The 24,897-nt window shown below is 46.8% G+C and overlaps 1 protein-coding gene across 5 annotated transcripts in view; it reads left to right on the top strand.

The window, feature by feature from the left end:
* Positions 1 to 24,592, top strand: part of LOC106595097 (phospholipid-transporting ATPase IH) — a 116,337-nt gene extending 91,745 nt beyond the window's left edge. The window contains exons 19-31 of one of the 5 annotated variants that reach the window (XM_045707511.1): positions 6,335 to 6,568; positions 8,222 to 8,399; positions 8,524 to 8,626; positions 8,815 to 8,960; positions 9,193 to 9,252; positions 9,350 to 9,477; positions 9,890 to 10,025; positions 10,641 to 10,664; positions 20,725 to 20,790; positions 21,088 to 21,191; positions 21,294 to 21,459; positions 23,173 to 23,413; positions 24,169 to 24,451. In XM_045707511.1, the coding sequence (XP_045563467.1) occupies positions 6,335 to 6,568; positions 8,222 to 8,399; positions 8,524 to 8,626; positions 8,815 to 8,960; positions 9,193 to 9,252; positions 9,350 to 9,477; positions 9,890 to 10,025; positions 10,641 to 10,664; positions 20,725 to 20,790; positions 21,088 to 21,191; positions 21,294 to 21,459; positions 23,173 to 23,403 (1,576 nt within the window). In that variant the 3' untranslated portion in view covers positions 23,404 to 23,413; positions 24,169 to 24,451. Of the gene's footprint in view, positions 1 to 6,334; positions 6,569 to 8,221; positions 8,400 to 8,523; positions 8,627 to 8,814; positions 8,961 to 9,192; positions 9,253 to 9,349; positions 9,478 to 9,889; positions 10,026 to 10,640; positions 10,665 to 20,724; positions 20,791 to 21,087; positions 21,192 to 21,293; positions 21,460 to 22,423; positions 22,531 to 23,172; positions 23,414 to 24,168 lie in introns of those variants that run through there. The other 4 variants (XM_045707512.1, XM_045707509.1, XM_045707513.1 and 1 more) reach the window with 4 other exon arrangements.
* The last annotated feature ends 305 nt before the right edge of the window (positions 24,593 to 24,897 follow it).

Below are 24,897 nucleotides of genomic sequence, written 5' to 3'. Positions count from 1 at the left end.
AATGTGATGAAAGAAATAAAAGCTGAAATAAATCATTCTCTCTACTATTATTCTGACATTTCACATTCTTAAAATGAAGTGGTGATCCTAACTGACCTAAGACAGGGAATTTTTACTAGGATTAAATGTCAGGAATTGTGAAAACTGAGTTTAAATGTATTTGGCTAAGATGTATATAAACTTCCCACTTCACCTGTATATACATTCTCCATGGATTTTACAGTGTCTCAAAACTTTTTGGAATTAGTGCTACAGGATGCAAATCTCTGTTTGAAAAAGCTAGCCTTGGTTTTCCTAACTGACTGAGTACATTGGTTCCTGACTTCCCTGAAAAGTTGCATATCACGGGGGCTAATGTACTTGTCTTCTTGCTCAGTTGTGCACTGGGGCCTCCCACTCCTATTCTGGTTAGAGACAGTTTGCACTGTTCTGTGAAGGGAGTAGATTTTTTTAATACAGAGATTTTTTTGGGGGGGGGGGGGAATCGATGCCACAACCCTGGCGTTGCACACACCGTGCTCTACCAACTGAGCCACAGGGAAGACCGTTGTACAAGATCTTAATTTTCTTGGCAATTTCTTGCATGAAATAGCCTCCATTTCTCAGAACAAGAATAGACTGATGAGTTTCAGAAGAAAGTTATTTGTTTCTGGCCATTTTGAGCCTGTATTCGAACCCAAAAATGCTGATGCTCCAGATACTCAACTCGTCTAAAGAAGGCCAGTTGTATTGCTTCTTTAATCAGAACAACAGTTTTCAGCTGTGCAAACATAATTGCAAAAGGGTTTTCTAATGATCAATTAGCCTTTTAAAATGATCAACTTGGATTAGCTAACACAACGTGCCATTGGAACACAGGAGTGATGGTTGCTGATAATGGGCCTCTGTACGCCTATGTAGATATTCCATAAGAAATCTGTCGTTTCCAGCTACAATAGTCATTTACAACATTAACAATGCCTACACTGTATTTCTGATCAATTTTATTTTATTTTAATGGACAAAAAAATTTGCTTTTCTTTAAAAAGCAAGGACATTTCGAAGTCACCCCAAACTTTTGAACGGGGATGTGTATATATATATATATATATATAAGAGAAAGGGAAAGAGAGAGAGACCCATATCTATTGTTTATTTCACTTTTGTTTATTATCTATTTCACTTGCTTTGGCAATGTTAACATATGTTTCCCATGCCAATAAAGAGAGAGTGATGTGTGGTAGATTTACTATCATGGATTTCCTGATTAATGACAGCTTGATTTCCTAATGGACTATCCTTCTGGTGTATGGTACACGTTGACCTAGCCATGTATACTGTAGATTAGTCATCAATACTTATACTGAGTGATTGATCAGTGTGTTAACCCATTGGCTACAGGACAAGGAGACTTATTGGCTACAGTAGTTATCAAGGACCACAAGGGAAATACTATTGACTCCTCTGCCTTGATTGTTTTTACAATCCTTCATTGTGTAGAATCAATGTACTGTTTTAATCAGGATTTTTAATTAGAGGTTATCTTTACATTATATTTAAAATGAATCAATATAAAATAAATAGGTTGTTGATCAGTACTGTAATCATTGATATCTATCTTCGACGTTTGTCCAAGATGGCGTGGCAGTCAGACGTCTTTGTCCTGTCGTGTCCCTTGTATATATCTTTTTACATCCTTTTATTCGCATATCTTTTTTAAATATTTTCCTAAACCTCAACTTCTAAATACTCTCCTGCAACCCGCCTCACCCAATGTGGCGTGGATCTGTTTTTTTCTTTTCTAAAGTATTTCTATTTACTTCGGATCTGGAATCCCTCAACTGAAGCTAGCCAGCTAACTACCTACCAGCTATCAGTCATCAGACCATCAGCTAACCTTTAGCTCGGAAAGCTCTCACCAGTTCGAACAACGTGACTCAAACCAGAGCATAATGGACCTATTATTATTATTATATATTTTTTTCTTCCCATATCCCCGGATTCCTACCGCAAACTCTGAACATTTTCATCTGGATCTTCGCAACTAGCTAACCGCAATCCCGGGTGACTACTCCTGGCTAGCGTTTCCATCCCGGAGCAAGCACCAATTAGCCTGAAGCTACCTCGGCCAGGGCTCCTGTGCTACCACCGAAGCCCACTCCTGGGCTACAATATCCGGACCCCTTCTACTGCCGGTACGGGGCACGGAACCCTGCCGATCCTCTACGACTGGAATACCGACATAATCTGCCCGAGGATTCCAACAGGCCTCTCAGGCGTGACGACCGCTGAAGGGCCATTCTGCTAACCGGCCTGCTAGCTACCTAGAGCTACTTGGAACCCTACTAATTCCACGACTGGTCTATCGACGTCACCGCACGAAGAGGCAAAAACAGACTTACCCCCATCGCGACGTCCCCCAAAGGCTAACTTGCTAGCCCCAGTCTGCTAACAGCTAGCTTGCCTGCCCCGGTCTGCTAACTGCTAGCCCCGGTCTGCCTACTGCTTGCTTGCCAGCCCCGGTCTGCTAATTGCTAGCTTGTTTAGCCCCGGCCTACTAACTGTTAGCTTGTTAGCATCAGCCTGCTAACTGTCTGAATCGCCGTGTCCCCAGTCAACCCAACCAATCACTGGACCCATATGTTCACTTGGCTACGCATGCCCCTCTCTAATATCAATATGCCTTGTCCATTACTGTCCTGGTCAGTGATTACTGTCTCATTTCACTGTAGAGCCTCTAGCCCTGCTCAATATGCCTTAACCAACCATGTTGTTCCACCTCCTACATATGCGATGACATCACCTGGTTTAAACGTCTCCAGAGACTATATCTCTCTCATCATTACCCAATGCCTAGGTCTACCTCCAATGTACTCACATCCTACCTTACGTTTGTCTGTACACTATGCCTTGAATCTATGCTATCGTGCCCAGAAACCTGCTCCTTTTACTCTCTGTTCCAAACGTGCTAGACGGCCAGTTCGTATAGCCTTTAGCCGTACCTTTATCCTACTTCTCCTCTGTTCCTCTGGTGATGTGGAGGTTAATCAAGGTCCTGCAGTGCCTAGCTCCACTCCCCAGGTGCTCTCATTTGTTGACTTCTGTAACCGTAAAAGCCTTGGTTTCATGCATGTTAACATACTCCCTAAGTTTGTTTTACTCACTGCTTTAGCACACTCTGCCAACCCGGATGTCTTAGCCATGTCTGAATCCTGGCTTAGGAAAACCACCAAAAACCCTGAAATCTCCATCGCTACTATAACATTTTCCGCCAAGATAGAACTGCCAAAGGGGGCGGTGTTGCAATCTACGGCAAAGATAGCCTGCAGAGTTCTGTATTACTATCCAAGTCTGTACCCAAACAATTCGAGCTTCTACTTCTAAAAATTCACCTTTCCAGAAACAAGTCTTTCACTGTTGCCGCTTGCTATACACCTCCCTCTGCCCCCAGCTGTGACCTAAACTGGGACATGCTTAACACCCCGGCCATCCTACAATCTAAGCTTGATGCCCTCAATCTCACACAAATTATCAATGAACCTACCAGGTACAACCCCAAATCCGTAAACACAGGCACCCTCATAGATGTCATCCGAACTAACTCGCCCTCCAAATACACTTCTGCTGTTTTCAATCAAGATCTCAGCGATCACTGCCTCATTGTTTGCATCCGTAATGGGTCTGCGACCAAACAACCACCCCTCATCACTATCAAACGCTCCCTAAAACACTTCTGCGAGGAGGCCTTTCTAATCGACCTGGCCGGGGTATCCTGGAATGACATTGACCACATCCCGTCAGTAGATGATGTCTGGCTATTCTTTAAAAGTGCCTTCCTCACCATTTTAAATAAGCATGCCCCACTCAAAAAATGTAGAACTAGGAATAGATATAGTCCTTGGTTCACTCCAGACCTGTCTGCCCTTGACCAGCACAAAAACATCCTGTGGCGTTCTGCATTAGCAAAGAATAGCCCCTGTGATATGCAACTTTTCAGGGAAGTTAAGAACAAATATACACAGGCAGTTAGAAAAGCAAAGGCTAGCTTTTTCAAACAGAAATTTGCTTCATGTAGTACTAACTCAAAAAAGTTCTGGGACACTGTAAAGTTCATGGAGAATAAGAGCACCTCCTCCCAGCTGCCTACTGCTCTGAGGCTAGGAAACACTGTTACCACCGATAAATCCACTATAATTGTGAATTTCAGTAAGCATTTCTCTACGGCTGGCCATGCTTTCCACCTGGCTACCCCTACCCGGTCAACTGCCCGGCACCCTCTATAGCAACCCCCCAAAGCCCCCACCATTTCTCCTTCACCCAAATCCAGATAGCTGATGTTCTGAAAGAGCTGCAAAATCTGGACCCATACAAATCAGCCGGGCTAGACAATCTGGACCCTCTCTTTCTAAAATTATCTGCCGAAATTGTTGCAACCCCTATTACTAGCCTGTTCAACCTCTCTTTCGTATCGTCTGAGATTCCCAAAGACTGGAAAGCTGCCGCGGTCATCCCCCTCTTCAAAGGGGGTGACACTCTAGACCCAAACTGCTACAGACCTATATCTATCCTACCCTGTCTTTCTAAGGTCTTCGAAAGCCAAGTTAACAAACAGATTACCGACCATTTCGAATCCCACCGTACCTTCTCCGCTATGCAATCTGGTTTCAGAGCTGGTCATGGGTGCACCTCAGCCACGCTCAAGGTCCTAAACGACATCATAACCGCCATCGATAAGAGACATTACTGTGCAGCCGTATTCATCGACCTGGCCAAGGCTTTCAACTCTGTCAATCACCGCATTCTTGTTGGCAGACTCGACAGCCTTGGTTTCTCAAATGATTGCCTCGCCTGGTTTACCAACTACTTCTCTGATAGAGTTCATTGTGTCAAATCGGAGGGCCTGTTGTCCGGACCTCTGGCAGTCTCTATTGGTGTGCCACAGGGTTTGATTCTCGGGCCGACTCTCTTCTCTGTATACATCAATGATGTTGCTCTTGCTGCTGGTGATTCTCTGATCCACCTCTACGCAGATGACACCATTCTGTATACTTCTGGCCCCTCTTTGACACTGTGTTAACTAACCTCCAGACGAGCTTCAATGCCATACAACTCTCCTTCCGTGGACTCCAACTGCTCTTAAACAGAGGTAAAACTAAATGCATGCTATTCAATCGATCGCTGCCCGCACCTGCTCGCCCGTCCAGCATCACTACTCTGGACGGCTCTGACTTAGAATACGTGGACAACTACAAATACCTAGGTGTCTGGTTAGACTGTAAACTCTCCTTCCAGACTCACATTAAGCATCTCCAATCCAAAATTAAATCTAGAATCAGCTTCCTATATCGCAACAAAGCATCCTTCACTCATGCTGCCAAACATACCCTCGTAAAACTGACCATCCTACCGATCCTCGACTTCGGTGATGTCATCTATAAAATAGCCTCCAACACTCTACTCAACAAACTGGATGCAGTCTATCACAGTGCCATCCGTTTTGTCACCAAAGCCCCATACACTACCCACCATTGCGACCTGTACGCTCTCGTTGGTTGGCCCTCGCTTCATACTCGTCGCCAAACCCACTGGCTACAGGTTATCTACAAGTCTCTGCTAGGTAAAGCCCCTCCTTATCTCAGCTCACTGGTCACCATAGCAGCACCCACTCGTAGCATGCGAGTATATCTCACTGGTCACCCCGAAAGCCAATTCCTCTTTTGGCCGCCTTTCCTTCCAGTTCTCTGCTGCCAATGACTGGAACGAACTGCAAACATCTCTGAAGCCGGAGACTCATAACTCCCTCACTAGCTTTAAGCACCAGCTGTCAGAGCAACTTACAGATCACTGCACCTGTACATAGCCCATCTGTAAACAGCCCATCTATCTACGTACCTCATCCCCATACTGTATTTATTGATTTATTGATTTATTGATTTTTCTTGCTCCTTTGCACCCCAGTATCTCTACTTGCACATTCATCTTCTGCACATCTACCATTCCATTGTTTAATTGCTATATTGTAATTACTTCTCCACTATAGCCTATTTATTGCCTTAACTTACCTCATTTGCACTCACTGTATATAGACTTTTTGTTTTCTTTTGTTCTACTGTATTATTGACTGTATTTTTTGTTTAGTCCATATGTAACTCTGTGTTGTTGTATGTGTCGAATTGCTACGCTTTATCTTGGCCAGGTCGCAGTTGTAAATGAGAACTTGTTCTCAACTAGCCTACCTGGTTAAATAAAGGTGAAAAAGAAAAAAAGGAAAAAAGAAATATCTTGCATTCTTTGAAAGGTCCATACACCCCCTATAGTGATGCTTATTGCTATTAACCTATTGACTGCTGTGCAGGCTCCAGGAGAAGGCAGCAGACACCATCGAGTCGCTCCACAAGGCTGGGATGAAGGTGTGGGTCCTGACGGGGGACAAGATGGAGACGGCGGCTGCTACATGTTATGCTAGCAAGCTGTTCCGCCGCTCCACCCAAATATTGGAGCTGACCAAGAAACGAACCGAGGAACAGAGTCTACATGATGTTCTGTTTGACCTGAGCAGAACCGTACTGAGACAGCGCTCCCTGTCGGGGTACGCTGCACACTCACACACACACCAATGTATCCTGTGTTTTGCGTGCGCGCACACAGCATGACAAGTACAAGTCAAATGTTTGGACACACCTACTCGTTCAAGGGTTTTTCTTTATTTTTACTATTTTCTACGTTGTAGAATTATAGTGAAGACACCAAAACTATGAAATAACACACATGGAATCATGTAGTAACCAAAAAAGTGTTAAACAAATCAAAAATATATGTTATGATTGAGATTCTTCAAAGTAGCCACACTTTGCCTTGATGACAGCTTTGCACACTCTTAGCATTCTCTCAACCAGTTTCATGCGGTAGTCACCTGGAATGCATGTCAATTAACAGGTGTGCCTTGTTAAAAGTTAATTTGTGGAATTCCTTTCCTTTTTAATGCATTTGTGCCAATCAGTTGTGTTGTGACAAGGTAGGGGTGGTATACAGAAGATAGCCCTATTTGGTAAAAGACCAAGTCCATATTATGGCAAGAACAGCTCAAATAAGCAAAGAGAAACGACAGTCCATCATTACTTTAAGAAATGAAGGTCAGTCAATCCGTAACATTTCAAGAACTTCGAACGTTTCTTCAAGTGCAGTCGCAAAAATCATCAAGCGCTATGATGAAACTGGCTCTCATGAGGACCGCCACAGGAAAGGAAGACCCAGAGTTATCTCTGCTGCAGAGGATAAGTTCATTAGAGCTACCAGCCTCAGAAATTGCAGCCCAAATAAATGCTTCACATAGTTCAAGTAACAGACACATCTCAACATCAACTGTTCAGAGGAGACTGTGTGAATCAGGCCAAAACACTACTAAAGGACACAAATAATAATAAGAAGAGACTTGCTTGGGCCAAGAAACATGAACAATGGACATTAGACTGGTGGAAATCTGTCCTTTGGACTGACGAGTCCACATTTGAGATTTTTGGTTCCAACTGCTGTGTCTTTGTGAGACGCAAAGTAGGTGAACTGATGATCTCTGCATGTGTGGTTCCCACCGTGAAGCATGGAGGAGGAGGTGTGATGTGTGGGGGTGCTTTGCTGGTGACACTGTCGGTGATTTAATTAGAATTCAAGGCACACACCACAGCATTCTGCAGCGATACACCATCCCATCTGGTTTGCGCTTAGTGGGACTATCATTTGTTTTTCAACAGGACAATGACCCAACGCACCTCCAGGTTGTGTAAGGGCTATTTGACCAAGAAGGAGAGTGATGGAGTACTGCATCAGATGACCTCAACCCAATTGAGATGGTTTGGGATGAGTTGGACCGCAGAGTGAAGGAAAAGCAGCCAACAAGTGCTCATTATATGTGGGAACTCCTTCAAGACTGTTGGAAAAGCATTCCAGGTGAAGCTGGTTGAGTGAGTGCAAAGCTGTCATAAATGCAAAGGGTGGCTACTTTGAAGAATCTAAAATCTAAAATATATTTTAAGTTGTTTAACACTTTTTGGGGTTTCTACATGATTCCATATGCACTATTTCATAGTTTTGATGTCTTCACTATTATTCTACAATGTAAGAAAATAGTAAAAATAAAAACCCTTGAATGAGTAGGTGTGTCCAAACTTTTGACTGGTACTGTATATGTACAGTATTCATGCATCTCTGTGTGTTAACATCTGTGTGTCTGTGTGTTTTTCCCCAGGCTGTCTGTAGACTGTCAGGACTATGGTCTGATCATCGACGGGGCCACCCTGTCTGCGGTGCTGAAGCCCAGTCCAGAGAGCTCTGGCTCTGGGAACTACAGAGAGATCTTCCTGGAGATCTGTAGGAACTGCAGCGCCGTTCTCTGCTGCCGCATGGCGCCCCTACAGAAAGCACAGGTGGGTGTGATCTCACTTCCTGTCTCACATGGGAATCCAGGGAGAGATGGTGTTTGGATGGATGGACAGTCGATCAGTCAGTTAAAGTGTTTAATGAGTTGTGGTATGACTGTTGTCTGTCCAGATTGTGAAGCTGATCAAGGTATCTAAGGAGCACCCCATCACTCTGGCCATCGGTGACGGAGCCAACGACGTCAGCATGATCCTCGAGGCACACGTGGGCATAGGTAAGCTCATCTCTACACTGATTGGCAAGCCCCGTGTGTTTGTACTCTGATTGGTGGGAACCATCAGCTAGCACTCATCTTTCTTCTTTGATTGGTGGGGGGCTTTGGCTCCAAGATATCTCATTTGGTGTATGTTTGTTTTCTATCAGTTAATCCATCAATCAACCAATCCCTCCCTCCCTCTTAAGGCATCATGGGTAAGGAGGGTCGCCAGGCAGCGAGGAACAGCGACTATGCAATCCCAAAGTTCAAACACCTGAAGAAGATGCTGCTAGTTCACGGCCACATCTACTACATCCGCATCGCTGAGCTGGTGCAGTACTTCTTCTATAAGGTGGGCTTTACTAATGACACTAATACTGAGCATTTACTGAGATCGCATTGCAATTCTTTAGTAATGAATTACACAACTTGGGGGCTCCACACCACCCCAGTCTGGTAGCTGGCCCAGGACAGCACAAACCTCCAGGCTCTACGCTGCAAGTAGCAGAGTCAGTATAGAATGATGAACAATGTTTAGTCCTTACTTTCTCACTTTGTTTCTGTCCCTTTCTTTCTCTCTCCAGAATGTGTGCTTCATCTTCCCTCAGTTCCTCTATCAGTTCTTCTGTGGATTCTCTCAGCAGGTTGGTGCTCAGAATCACCCCAAATGACCTCATGGTTGCCTGTTTGGTCATGTGTAGTCTGTATATTACTGACTGTGCTCTGTGTGTCCCCGTGCAGCCCCTGTACGACACAGCCTACCTGACTCTGTACAACATCAGCTTCACCTCCCTGCCCATCCTCCTCTACAGCCTCATAGAGAAACACGTCAGCATAGAGACGCTGAAGAGAGACCCCACTCTGTACAGGTCAGAGGAACATCCCACCCAAATGAACACTTATTTGAAAGTCAATGTAATTCACAGGTTTTGTTTTGTTTAACAATTTTACTTCGCTCTCACTTGCCACTATCGCCCCCCCTTCTCTCTCTCTCTCTCTCTCTCTCTCTCTCTCTCTCTCTCTCTCTCTCCCCATTCGCTCTCTCTCCCCCATTCCCTCTCTCTCTTCTCTCCTCTCTCTCTTTCCCCCTATTCCCTCTCTCGATCTCTCTACCCCTCCTCTCACGATCTCTCTCGCTCTCCCTCTTTCTCTCTCTTCCCCTTCTCGCTTCCCTCCCCCCTTCTCTTTCTTCCTCTCTCTCCCTCTCTCCCCCTCTCACCCCCACCCCTCTTTCTCCCTCTCGCTCCCTCTCTCTACGCCTCCTCTCTCACTTTCTCCCAGGGACATAGCTAAGAACTCTCTCCTGCGCTGGCCCGTGTTCCTGTACTGGACATGCCTGGGCTTATTCGATGCCTGTATCTTCTTTTTTGGTGCCTACTTCCTGTTCGACAACACCACCTTCACTAGCAACGGACAGGTGAGCCCCGGCTACTGCCTCCACGGACAACTGTCAAGGACCAGTTGACAAGTTGCCCCCAACTACAGATCTAGGATCAGATGACCAACACCAAGTCATAAGCATTGACCATTAGCTGGATTCAACAACACCCTGTTTGGCTCTGGTCAGAAGAGGTGCACTGTGTAGGTCAAAGGGTTCCATTTGAGAGTCACCATAGTGATGGTTTCTAGAACACCCATCTCCACGTGATTGTCCCATAACACCAGAGTAAGACAATGTGGTCAGGTTGTGGTTATCTATGGGTAAGTTATGGTCAGGTTGTGGTTTAGTTGTGATCAGGGTCTCAGTGGTCCTCTTTAGCTTGGCGACCATCAGGATTCCATTCATATGGACAACGCTATAGCATCTTTCTCTGTACGGTTGATTTATGTCATATTAACTGTTGCCTTTGGTCCTGTTTTTTCTCTTTAAGTTGAAACATCCTGGAATTCATTTATTCTATGTCCTGATTACTTTCTCTCTTCTTCCTCCTCTCTGCTTCTACTTCTCTTCTTCCTCCTCTCTGCTTCTTCTTCTCTTCTTCCTCCTCTCTGCTTCTTCTCTCTTTATTTTGCTTTTCTTCCTGTTCCTCAGCTTATGACCACCAACACACAGATGGTAAGCTTCTCTCTCTCTCTCTCTCTCTCTCTCTCTCTCTCTGTCTCTCTCTCTCCTCTCTGTCTCTCTCTCTGTCTCTGTCTCTCTCTCTGTCTCTCTTCCTCTCTCTGTCTCTCTCTGTCTCTCTCTCTCTCTCTCTCTCTCTCTCTCTCTCTCTGTCTCTCTGTCTCTGTCTCTCTCTCTGTCTGTCTCTCTCCCTCTCTCTGTCTCTCTCCCTCTCTCTCTCTCTCTCTCCCTCTCTCTGTCTCTCTCTCTCTCTCTCTGTCTCTCTCTCTGTCTGTCTCTCTGTCTCTCTCCCTCTCTCTGTCTCTCGCCCTCTCTCTGTCTCTCTCTCTCTCTGTCTCTCTCCCTCTCTCTGTCTCTCTCTCTCTGTCTCTCTCTCTCTCTGTCTGTCTCTTTCCCTCTCTCTGTCTCTCTCTCTCTCTCTTTCTGTCTATTATGTGCTTTTTAGTTATGAGTTTAGCTTTGAGTTTTACCGTTTCATCCCGAAACATCAATCCATCCATCCTCACTCCTCCATGCAGTTAAGTACCACATCTAGGGCCTCTCTACCCAGCCCAACACCTGACGACAGCAGCTCCACTCTACTAATACACTAGTCTCTCCCCCACATCCTTATCCTGGTAGTAGACTTAAAATAACCTCTGTGTGTGTCTGTGCGTGTGAGAAATAAGTGCATGCGTGTGTGTGTGTGCGTGCGCGTGCGTGTGTGTGTGTGTGTGTGTAGTAGTAGTACATACACAATACATTTAGTGAAAAAAGCGGTCTGTGCTGTTTTAATAACATGGATTCATTCTAGCTGCACTGTCTTGGAGGGTGATCTCTCCCCCCAACAACGTTTCTGCTGTGGCCCATAGGTAAAATGTATGCACGTATTACTGTAAGTCTCTTTGGATAAAACGTCTGCTAAGTGGCATATATTATTATTATATTATCTTCACGTTATCTAGTATTTGTAGAGAGATGTATTTCTAGCATTTCAAATCAAAGTTTATTTGTCAGGTGCGCTGAATACAACAGGTGTAGACCTTACAGTGAAATGCTTACTTATAGGCTCTAACCAATAGTGCAAAAAAGGTGTTAGGTGAACAATAGGTAGGTAAAGAAATAAAACAACAGTAAAAAGACAGGCTATATACAGTAGCGAAGCTATAAAAGTAGCGAGGCTACATACAGACACCGGTTAGTGGGTGGCGGGACACAATGCAGATAGCCCGGTTAGCCAATGTGCGGGAGCACTGGTTGGCCGGCCCAATTGAGGTAGTATGTACATGAATGTATAGTTAAAGTGACTATGCATATATGATAAACAGAGAGTAGCAGCAGTGTAAAAGAGGGGTGGCGAGACACAATGCAAATAGTCCGGGTAGCCATTTGATTACTTGTTCAGGAGTCTTATGTCTTGGGAGTAAAAACTGTTGAGAAGCCTTTTTGTCCTAGACTTGGCACTCCGGCACCGCTTGCCATGCGGTAGTAGAGAGAACAGTCTATGACTGGGGTGGCTGGGGTCTTTGACAATTTTTAGGGCCTTCCTCTGACACCGCCTGGTGTAGAGATCCTGGATAGGAGGCAGCTTTGCCTCAGTGATGTACTGTGCCATACGCACTACCCTCTATAGTGCCTTGCGGTCAGAGGCCGAGCAATTGCCGTACCAGGCAGGGATGCAACCAGTCAGGTTGCTGTCGATGTTGCAGCAGTAGAACCTTTTGAGGATCTCAGGACCCATGCCAAATCTTTTAGTTTCCTGAGGGGGAATAGGCTTTGTCATGCCCTCTTCACGACTGTCTTGGTGTGTTTGGACCATTCTAGTTTGTTGTTGATGTGGACACCAAAGAAATTGAAGCTCTCAATCTGCTCCACTACAGCCCCGTCGATGAAAATGGAGGCGTGCTCGGTCCTCCTTTTCCTGTAGTCCACAATCATCTCTTTAGTCTTGGTTACGTTGAGGGATAGGTTGTTATTCTGGCACCACCCGGCCAGGTCTCTGACCTCCTCCCTATAGGCTGTCTCGTCGTTGTTGGTGATCAGGCCTACCACTGTTGTGTCGTTAATGATGGTGTTTGAGTCGTGCCTGGCCATGCAGTCGTGGGTAAACAGGGAGTACAGGAGGGGACTGAGCACGCACCCCTGTGGAGTTCCTTGTGTTGAGGATCAACGTGGCGGATGTGTTGCAACCTACCCTCACCACCTGGGGGCGGCCCGTCAGGAAGTCCAGGATCCAGTTGCAGAGGGAGGTGTTTAGTCCCAGGATCCTTAGCTTAGTGATGAGCTTTGAGGGTACTATGGTGTTGAACGCTGAGCTGTAGTCAATGAATAGCATTCTCACATAAGTGTTCCTTTTGTCCAGGTGGGAAAGGGCAGTGTGGAGTGCAATAGAGATTGCATCATCTGTGGATCTGTTTGGGCGGTATGGAAAGTCATTTAGGAGACGCTCTTATCCAGAGCGACTTACAAATTGGTGCATTCACCTTATAATATCCAGTGGAACAACCACTTTACAATAGTGCATCTAAATCTTTTAAGGGGGGGTTAGAAGGATTACTTTATCCTATCCCAGGTATTCCTTGAAGAGGTGGGGTTTCAGGTGTCTCCGGAAGGTGGTGATTGACTCCGCTGTCCTGGCGTCGTGAGGGAGCTTGTTCCACCATTGGGGTGCCAGAGCAGCGAACAGTTTTGACTGGGCTGAGCGGGAACTGTGCTTCCTCAGAGGTAGGGAGGCGAGCAGGCCAGAGGTGGATGAACGGAGTGCCCTTGTTTGGGTGTAGGGCCTGATCAGAGCCTGAAGGTACGGAGGTGCCGTTCCCTTCACAGCTCCGTAGGCAAGCACCATGGTCTTGTAGCGGATGCGAGCTTCGACTGGAAGCCAGTGGAGAGAGCGGAGGAGCGGGGTGACGTGAGAGAACTTGGGAAGGTTGAACACCAGACGGGCTGCGGCGTTCTGGATGAGTTGTAGGGGTTTAATGGCACAGGCAGGGAGCCCAGCCAACAGCGAGTTGCAATAATCCAGACGGGAGATGACAAGTGCCTGGATTAGGACCTGCGCCGCTTCCTGTGTGAGGCAGGGTCGTACTCTGCGAATGTTGTAGAGCATGAACCTACAGGATCGGGTCACCGCCTTGATGTTGGTGGAGAACGACAGGGTGTTGTCCAGGGTCACGCCAAGGCTCTTAGCACTCTGGGAGGAGGACACAAGGGAGTTGTCAACCGTGATGGCGAGATCATGGAACGGGCAGCCCTTCCCCGGGAGGAAGAGCAGCTCCGTCTTGCCGAGGTTCAGCTTGAGGTGGTGATCCGTCATCCACACTGATATGTCTCCAGATATGCAGAGATGCGATTCGCCACCTGGTTGTCAGAAGGGGGAAAGGAGAAGATTAATTGTGTGTCATCTGCGTAGCAATGATATGAGAGAGCATGTGAGGATATGACAGAGCCAAGTGACTTGGTGTATAGCGAGAATAGGAGTGGGCCAAGAACAGAGCCCTGGGGGACACCAGTGGTGAGAGCACGTGGTGCGGAGACAGATTCTCGCCACGCCACCTGGTAGGAGCGACCTGTCAGGTAGGACGCAATCCAAGCGTGGGCGGCGCCGGAGATGCCCAGCTCGGAGAGGGTGGAGAGGAGGATCTGATGGTTCACGGTATCAAAGGCAGCAGATAGGTCTAAAAGGATGAGAGCAGAGGAGAGAGAGTTAGCTTTAGCAGTGCGGAGAGCCTCCGTGACACAGAGAAGAGCAGTCTCAGTTGAATGCCCAGTCTTGAAACCTGACTGATTAGGATCAAGAAGGTCATTCTTAGAGAGATAGCAAGAGAGCTGGCCAAGGACGGCACGTTCAAGAGTTTTGGAGAGAAAGGAAAGAAGGGATACTGGTCTGTAGTTGTTGACATCGGAGGGATCGAGTGTAGGTTTTTTCAGAAGGGGTGCAACTCTCGCTCTCTTGAAGACGGAAGGGACGTAGCCAGCGGTCAAGGATGAGTTGATGAGCGAGGTGAGGTAGGGGAGAAGGTCTCCGGAAATGGTCTGGAGAAGAGAGGAGGGGATAGGGTCAAGTGGGCAGGTTGTTGGGCGGCCGGCCGTCACAAGACGCGAGATTTCATCTGGAGAGAGAGGGGAGAAAGAGGTCAAAGCACAGGGTAGGGCAGTGTGAGCAGGACCAGCAGTGTCGTTTGACTTAGCAACGAGGATCGGATGTCGTCAACCTTCTTTTCAAAATGGTTGACGAAGTCATCCGCAGAGAGGGAGGAGGGGGGAGGGGGAGGAGGATTCAGGAGGGAGGAGAAGGTAGCAAAGAGCTTCCTAGGGTTAGAGGCAGATGCTTGGAGTTTAGAGTGGTAGAAAGTGGCTTTAGCAGCAGAGACAGAAGAGGAAAATGTAGAGAGGAGGGAGTGAAAGGATGCCAGGTCCGCAGGGAGGCGAGTTTTCCTCCATTTCCGCTCGGCTGCCCGGAGCCCTGTTCTGTGAGCTCGCAGTGAGTCGTCGAGCCACGGAGCAGGAGGGGAGGACCGAGCCGGCCTGGAGGATAGGGGACAGAGGAAATCAAAGGATGCAGAGAGGGAGGAGAGGAGGGTTGAGGAGGCAGAATCAGGAGATAGGTTGGAGAAGGTTTGAGCAGAGGGAAGAGATGATAGGATGGAAGAGGAGAGAGTAGCGGGAGAGAGAGAGCGAAGGTTGGGACGGCGCAATACCATCCGAGTAGGGGCAGAGTGAGAAGTGTTGGATGAGAGCGAGAGGGAAAAGGATACAAGGTAGTGGTCGGAGACTTGGAGGGGAGTTGCAATGAGATTAGTGGAAGAACAGCATCTAGTAAAGATGAGGTCAAGCGTATTGCCTGCCTTGTGAGTAGGGGGGGAAGGTGAGAGGGTGAGGTCGAAAGAGGAGAGGAGTGGAAAGAAGGAGGCAGAGAGGAATGAGTCGAAGGTAGACGTGGGGAGGTTAAAGTCACCCAGAACTGTGAGAGGTGAGCCATCCTCAGGAAAGGAACTTATCAAGGCGTCAAGCTCGAAATTGGAGTGGGTCTAGGGTTTCTAGGATAATGGTGTTGATGTGAGCCATGACCAACCTTTCAAAGCACTTCATGGCTACAGACATGAGTGCTACGGGTCTGTAGTCATTTAGGCAGGTTGCCTTTGTGTTCTTGGGCACAGGGACTATGGTGGTCTGCTTGAAACATGTTGGTATTACAGACTTAATCAAGGACATGTTGAAAATGTCAGTGAAGACACCTGCCAGTTGGTCAGCACATGTCCGGAATACACGTCCTGGTAATCCGTCTGGCCCCACAGCCTTGTGTATGTTGACCTGTTTAAAGGTCTTACTCACATCGGCTATGGAGAGCGTGATCACACAGTCGTCCGGAACAGCTGATGCTCTCATGCATGCCCCAGTGTTGCTTGCCTCAAAGCGAGCATAGAAGTGATTTAGCTCGTCTGGTAGGCTCGTGTCACTGGGCAGCTCGCGGCTGTGCTTCTCTTTGCAGTCTGTAATAGTTTGCAAGCCCTGCCACATAAGACGAGCGTCGGAGCCGGTGTAGTGCGATTCAACCTTAGTCCTGTATTGACACTTTGTCTGTATGATGGTTCGTCGCAGGGCATAGCAGGATTTCTTGTAAGCTTCCGGGTTAGAGTCCCGCACCTTGAAGCGGCAGCTCTACCCTTTAGCTCAGTGCGAATGTTGCCTGTAATCCATGGCTTCTGGTTGGGGTATGTATGTACAGTCACTGTGGGGACGACGTCCTCGATGCACTTATTGATGAAGCCAGTGACTGATGTGGTGTACTCCTCAATGCCATCGGAAGAATCCCGGAACATATTCCAGTCTGTGATAGCAAAACAGTCCTGTAGCTTAGCATCTGCTTCATCTGACCACTTTTTTATAGACCGAGTCACTGGTGCTTCCTGCTTTAATTTTTGCTTGTAAGCAGGAATCAGGAGGATAGTGTTGTGGTTGGATTTACCAAATGGAGGGTGAGGGAGAGCTTTGTACGTGTCTCTGTGTGTGGAGTACAGGTGATCTATATTTTTTTCCCTCTGGTTGCACATTTAACATGTTGATAGAAATTTTATAGAACTGATTTAAGTTTCCCTGCATTAAAGTCTCCGGCCACTAGGAGTGCCGCCTCTGGGTGAGCGGTTTCCTGTTTGCTTATTTCCTTATACAGCTGACTGAGTGCAGTCTTAGTGCCAGCATCTGTCTGAAAAGTATAGCTGAAAACTCTCTAGGCATTTGTATAGAGAGATGTATTTCTTGTATAGAGAGATGTATTTCTAGTGTAGAGAGAGATGTATTTCTAGTGTAGAGAGAGATGTATTTCTAGTGTAGAGAGAGATGTATTCCTAGTGTAGAGAGATGTATTTCTAGTGTGGAGAGATGTATTTCTAGTGTACATGTGTTGATTAGGCCAGGGTGTGAATTGAGAGATGGCTGATGTTGGAGAAGGAGGGGTAGTCAGAGATGAGAACATGGAGGTTCCAACAGCCTTCCACTATCCTCCTTCTCCCCCCCCGCTCTCCATCTCTCACTCTACTTCTCCCTCCATCTCTCTTCCTGTCACTCTACCTCTCCCTCCATCTCTCTTCCTGTCACTCTACCTCTCCCTCCATCTCTCTTCCTGTCACTCTACCTCTCCCTCCATCTCTCTTCCTGTCACTCTACTTCTCCCTCCATCTCTCTTCCTGTGACTCTACCTCTCCCTCCATCTCTCTTCCTCTGTCACTCTACCTCTCCCTCCATCTCTCTTCCTGTCACTCTACTTCTCCCTCATTCTCTCTTCCTCTGTCACTCTACTTCTCCCTCCATCTCTCTTCCTCTGTCACTCTACTTCTCCCTCCATCTCGCTTCCTCTGTCACTCTACTTCTCCCTCCATCTCTCTTCCTCTGTCACTCTACTTCTCCCTCCATCTCTCTTCCTCTGTCACTCTACCTCTCCCTCCATCTCTCTTCCTCTGTCACTCTACCTCTCCCTCCATCTCTCTTCCTCTGTCACTCTACCTCTCCCTCCATCTCTCTTCCTCTGTCACTCTACCTCTCCCTCCATCTCTCTTCCTCTGTCACTCTACCTCTCCCTCCATCTCTCTTCCTCTGTCACTCTACCTCTCCCTCCATCTCTCTTCCTGTCACTCTACCTCTCCCTCCATCTCTCTTACTGTCACTCTACTTCTCCCTCCATCTCTCTTCCTGTCACTCTACCTCTCCCTCCATCTCTCTTCCTGTCACTCTACCTCTCCCTCCATCTCTCTTCCTGTCACTCTACCTCTCCCTCCATCTCTCTTCCTCTGTCACTCTACCTCTCCCTCCATCTCTCTTCCTGTCACTCTACCTCTCCCTCCATCTCTCTTCCTCTGTCACTCTACCTCTCCCTCCATCTCTCTTCTCTGTCACTCTACCTCTCCCTCCATCTCTCTTCCTCTGTCACTCTACCTCTCCCTCCATCTCTCTTCCTCTGTCACTCTACCTCTCCCTCCATCTCTCTTCCTCTGTCACTCTACCTCTCCCTCCATCTCTCTTCCTGTCACTCTACTTCTCCCTCCATCTCTCTTACTGTCACTCTACCTCTCCCTCCATCTCTCTTCCTGTCACTCTACCTCTCCCTCCATCTCTCTTACTGTCACTCTACTTCTCCCTCCATCTCTCTTCCTCTGTCACTCTACCTCTCCCTCCATCTCTCTTCCTGTCACTCTACCTCTCCCTCCATCTCTCTTCCTGTCACTCTACCTCTCCCTCATCTATCTCTTACGCTCCCTCTCTTTATCTATAACCCTACCTCTCCCTTCATATTTCTCTCTTGTTTGCCATCTCTCTCCCTGTGTCTTTCTCCTCCTCCATCTGTTCCTTCCTGATGGCAGTTTTTTGTCATCTGTGAGTAGAGAACACATCCTCAAAGAGCACGAGATCCATCTTTGCATCAGAGAGAGAGAAAGAGCGGGAGATGGCTAAGGGAAATATGCAGAGTAGATTTTCTCAATTTTTTACTCTATATTTATGTATATATTTATATATTTGGCATCCTGCTTTTGCTCTCAAGTTTCAAGGTTATTTACCATAATTAGCTTAATATGAGACTTACATGAATGGGATGCCATACAACAGTAAAAGACAAGGTGAAATACAGGTGAAATGGACGTAGCTTGTTGCAGCATCAAACACAATAGGGTTTAGGATTGTAATCAGTGATGTAGTGGTAAAGAATATATGGATAAATGCTGATCGCCGTTCATGGTAAGTAAAGTAATGTTACCTATTCTTAAATGCATTTAGCCACAAAAGGTGGGTAAACGCTCGCGCAAAATAAAAAAGGTGTGTAAACGCTCGCGCAAAATAAAAAAGTTGGTTAAACGCTCGCGCAAAATAAAAAAGTTGGGTAAACGCTCACCAAAATAAAAAAGATGGGTAAACGCTCGCGCAAAATATAAAAGGTATGTGAACTGCATTTACGTGCGTTTAGCATCAAACTACAACACAGGTTTAAATGAAGTAATTACAGTTAGTGCTCTGTGCTCATATCGGTGTGAATAGTTTCAACTGATATTTATACAAGTCAATGGTTTCAACAGATGATCAGTGATGGTGTTGACCCCTTGACCTGTTATGTTACAGCCTTAATCTAACACGGATTACATTACCCCTACACACAATACCCCACAATGACAAAGCAAAACTTTTTATTTTTTTCATTTTTAGCAAATGTATTCAAATAAAAAAACGGAAATATGACATTTACATAAGTATTCAGACCTTTTACTCAGTATTTGTTGAAACACCCTTTGCAGTGATTACAGCCTCAAGTGTTCTTGGGTATGATGCTACAAGCTTGGCACATTTGGGGAGTTTCTCCCATTCTTCTCTGCAGATCCTATCAAGCTCTGTCAGGTTGGATGGGGAGCGTCGCTGCACAGCTACTTTCAGGTCTCTCCAGAGATGTTCGATCGTGTTCAAGTCCGGGCTCTGGCTGGGCCACTCAAGGACATCCAGAATAGTCCCGCAGCCACTCCTGCATTGTCTTGGCTGTGTGCTTAGGGTCGTTGTCCTGTTGGAAGGTGAACCTTCGCCCGAGTCTGAGGTCCTGAGAGCTCTGGAGCAGGTTTTCATCAAGGATCTCTCTGTACTTTGCGCCATTCATCTTTCCCTCAATCCTCCCATTCCCTGACGCTGAAAAACATCCCCACAGCATGATGCTGCCACCACCATGCTTCACCATATGGATGGTGCCAGGTTTCCTCCAGACGCAACGCTTGGCATTCAGGCCAAAGAGTTCAATCTTGTTCATCATGGGCTGAGAGTCCTTTAGGCGCCTTTTGGCAAACTCCAAGTAGGCTGTCATGTGCCTTTTACTGAGTAGTGGCTTCCGTCTGGCCACTACCAAAAAGGCCTGATTGATGGATTGCTGCAGAGATAGTTGTCCTTCTGGAAGGTTCTCCCATCTCCACAGAGGAACTCTTGAGCTCTGTGATCATCGGTTTCATTGTCACCTCCCTGACCAAGGCCCTTCTCCCCCATTGCCTAGTTTTCCACTGTGTTCTTGGGGACCTTCAATGCTGCAGAAATGTTTTGGTACCCTTCCACAGATCTGTGCCTCGACACAATCCTGTCTCGGAGCTCTACGGACAATTCCTTCGACCTCATGGCTTGGTTTTTGCTCTGACATGCACTGACAAATGTGGGACCTTACATAGACAGGTGTGTGCCTTTCCAAATCATGTCCAATCAATTGAATTTACCACAGGTGGACTCCAATCAAGTTGTAGAAACATCTCAAGGATGATCAATGGGAACAGGATGCACCTGAGCTCAATTTCGAGTCTCATAGCAAGGGGCTGAATACTTTGTAAATAAAGTATTTCAGTTTTTAATTTTGGAAACAGTTCTATAAACCTGTTTTTGCTCTGTCATGGGGTATTGTGAGGGGGAAAATGTATACAATCCATTTTAGAATGAGGCTGTAACATAACAAAATGTGGAAAAAGTCAAGGGGTCTGAATACTTTCCGAATGCGTTGTATAAAGGATGGATGAAATGTGTGCCTGATGAGATGTGGCTGACTTCCTGCTCGCTCTCTGTTCTTCTCTAGATGTTTGGGAACTGGACTTTCGGGACTCTTGTCTTTACTGTGCTGGTGTTCACGGTCACGCTCAAGGTGAGTGTGTGTGTGTGTTTACACTGTGTGAAGGAGTAAGAGACTGAGTGAATCTGATAATAGTGGATTGAATAATCTCTTTGCATGTGTATGTCTGTGAGATAATTGATCAATCGTTAGAGCTGTAACCCCTGGAGGAGTAACTATGGACTGATTGATAACGTGTGTGTGTGTGTGTGTGTGTGTGTGTGTGTGTGTGTGTGTGTGTGTGTGTGTGTGTGTGTGTGTGTGTGTGTGTGTGTGTGTGTGTGTGTGTGTGTGTGTGTGTGTGTGTGTGTGTGTGTGTGTGTCTTGCAGCTTGCCTTGGACACACACCACTGGACCTGGATCAACCATTTTGTCATCTGGGGCTCCCTGCTTTTCTATGTCATCTTCTCTCTGCTCTGGGGAGGCATCATCTGGTAGGCCTCTCATTCTTACAACTGACTGGTTCTTACTCTGTACATTATTCATTTCCCTTAAACATAGATATAGAATAACTAGATCCTCTGCTCTCCCTCCAGGCCTTTCCTGAACTACCAGAGGATGTACTATGTGTTCATGCAGATGTTGTCCAGCGGTCCGGCTTGGCTCAGCATCATCCTGCTCATTATGGTCAGCCTGCTGCCTGATGTGGTCAAGAAGGTCCTCTGCAGAACACTGTGGCCCACCGCCACCCATCTTGCACAGGTAGGACCACAACTTGACCACAGCTCAGGAAATACAACTGCACCAGTTAATTGAAGAGCTATTTGGTAGCAGCCCTCAATATGTACAGTAGACCTGCATGTATAATCACATCAAAAATACCTTCTCTACTGACCAAAAGTATGCAGGTATAGCTGCCTCTCACATGCCAGACGACTCAGTACTAAAACTCCTAAAGCACGTGTCAATCTCAAGGCCGGATCTGGCCTGCGAGCCCATTCAATCCAGCCCGCGGGTGGTTTGAGTCATTTTATCAACATTGAAATTACTAAAACCGAATCAAATTTTGACACAGAGGAAATATAATCCAATTTAAATGCGGCCCTCCAGTCTGGGGAAGACTAAATGCGGCCCTCCAGTCTGGTGAAGACTAAATGCGGCCCTCCAGTCTGGTGAAGACTAAATGCGGCCCTCCAGTCTGGTGAAGACTAAATGCGGCCCGCGGGGAAATTTAGTTTGACACCCATGTCCTAAAAGATTGACCCTGTGTTAACCCACACTTTAAAAACTCCCTTCCCCTCTTTTCATCTGATATTACTACTTCCTGTCACTGCTTAGCTGAACTTCCTGCTTCCTGTGATTCAAGTGCTGAATTCCAAATAGACCCTTAGCCAGCCCCTTAGCAGTCCTGTAGATCTGACCCCGTTGCATAGGTGTGAGCAAAATGGTGAAGATTACACCCAGCCTATCAGAAGGCAAGATGAAGCATATCATATTGCTTATACCTATCCGATGCTTTTTAGATGTACATTTGGGAAACGGATCTGTAGCTAAATCTAACGGATTTCTTTCCTCTTCCCATCTCTCTCTGCTCTGCTTCCTAATTGAACCCACCACCGTCCCCCTTTCCCTTTCTATCTCTCTCCTCTCTCCACCGCTCCCTCTGTCTCCCTCCTCCAATCCTCCACTCCTCTTCCTCTGACCCCGTTACCTGGGGCAACGACAGTCCAATCGCCCGTGCCTTACCGTGGAGCCGTCCACCATCTTTGTGCTCTCTCAGTCTGACAGCAGATTGAGTTTCTGATTGGCCGAGAGACGGCAGAGGAGGATGAGGTGACTTTTTAAACACTTTATGTGCACGGTGGCATGTGCCAATGTCAAAATGACATCAGTGGTCCACCTTCATTCACTTAAATCAGTGTTTCAACATTAACTCCCAACTTTCAAACATCAATCACAGTCACTGTAGTGTTCCCATCCAGGGCTCTCACCATCCAGGGCTCTCACCATGCAGGGCTTCCATTTCAAACAATTCAACTCAATTACCAGACAATACTATCATTCATACTGCTATATATGCTACTGCTGACCATGCTACAGCTGATAACAGGTTGTACTAATTTTGAGCCTTCTGTTAGCATCCTGCTAGCCTAACAATCTCACCCAGTACCATATTCAGCATCTCTTCTCTTCATGTTCCTCTATGGATGCTGTTCAAATGTATCTACTGTATATTGATGTATAAAATGTACATGAATGTGTTATTCCATCCAAATGCTAACTTGCTAGCATGTGTATGTATGTTATGTTTTCTACACTGGAGTAATCCTCAGCAGGCAGCAGGACACGGGAAGTTGAAGGGCTATCATTACATGTCACATACAGTTTGTTACAGTGCAATGCTTCACCGCATGGCTTCTGTTTAGAACCTCCTCCTGGTTCCTGACCCCTGCTCACCCTACTGTTTGCCCACAGAGGGTGAAGGCTGATGGTGTGTGTGAGGGGAGTGTGTCCTCTGCCCCGGACGCCAGTCCTGTTGATGGAGGTGGAGGCAGTGAGAGAGACATGCTTTGCCCTGCTAGGACCTGTGAGAGGGACAGAGGAGGTGGAGGGGTGCAAGCTACCAGGACCTATGACTCCATGATGTCACACAACCCGAACTACCTGCTCAGCCAGCCCCTAGACTCTTCCCCATCAGAGAACTAGGGTTGCTACGGTAACTGAACGCCAATGGCCACAGAATATGGCAAGAGTGGCAATGCTGCTAAAATGTCTGCCTGTCGCCCTGTGGTTCTGGAGGGGTGCTGGTAGTGGGGGGCATTTTATTTACTGCTAGGGGGTCTTCACCGATGCCAGGTGGTCTACTGTGCTGAGAGGCTTGCTCACTTGGGACGAATCACAATTGTGGAATGCAACGCATGGGGCTGTCTGGGTGGTTTTATTATCATGATTATCTTCAGGTGGTTTGTCTGGGGGTCAGGGTGACTTGCTTGGGTTGGTACTCTATTGTAAACTCTCTTGGGATGCAACAGAGGCATTTTCTGGCTTTCCTTCTGTCCTGCTGAGAGCTGCTGTAAGGTGGATGAGCTCAATGTCTTATTATTGGATCCCTCTCATACTGTCCATTCCAACACGGGGGTCAGAGAAAAAGATATCACTGCAATTTTGTACAAATAAATACATTTGGTATCTTAAACATGGAAATAAAGTTTAAGACACAGGGGAAACAATGGCATTGATTATTATTCTGTACACTGAATTGAATAAAACATCAGGCAGCATTAGTGGCCATTTGGATGAGGAACACTGACCTCTGGTGTTAGAAGATGATACAGCATGTGTGTGAATGTTTCATTTTCATTGCATGCTGATCATCTGAATGTGAGTTCAACCTGAAACAGACTAGGGTATTTTCAGTGATCTAAACATTCCCTCTCTTCTTCTCCGTTCTCTCCTTCCCTCTTTCTCCAGGACGTTGACAAGCTGTTGCAGGGCAGTGTAGCAGAGTTGACCCCCGTGTCCTCTCGCCCTTCTGGCCCTTCCTCCAAACGGAAGAGCACTGATTCCTCCCACCTCTACATCAGGGTTCTGAAGCCCCTCCCACTCCGCAGGTCTGAGTCCTTCCCCCACAAACTACTATTGGCCCACTGGACTGATGGGGGCGGGGCAGACCGCCGGCACCCTCAACACCTACATGCTCCGCCTCTCAGGGGCCGGCTTTGCCTACTACGCAACGGGGCCAGAGACCTTTGTGTGACACACACACACACTCACACACACACACAAACTAATGTGTGAACACACACTCTCACACACACACACACACACACACACACACTCACACACACACACAGACTAATGTGTGAACACACACTCTCACACACACACACAGACTAATGTGTGAACACACACTCACACACACACACAGACTAATGTGTGACCACACACTCACACACACACACAGACTAATGTGTGACCACACACTCACACACACACACAGACTAATGTGTGACCACACACACACACAGACTAATGTGTGAAACACACACACACACACACACACACACACACACACACACACAGACTAATGTGTGAAACACACACACACACACACACAGACTAATGTGTGAACACACACAAAATGATGTGCTCACAAAACGATGTGCACACACACAGAGACTAATGTGATCTAAACCTACA

This window comes from Salmo salar, chromosome ssa25 (genome assembly GCF_905237065.1).
Source record: "Salmo salar chromosome ssa25, Ssal_v3.1, whole genome shotgun sequence".
In the NCBI taxonomy this organism is placed as follows: domain Eukaryota; kingdom Metazoa; phylum Chordata; class Actinopteri; order Salmoniformes; family Salmonidae; genus Salmo; species Salmo salar.
This window is presented reverse-complemented; position numbering and strand designations above follow the sequence as displayed.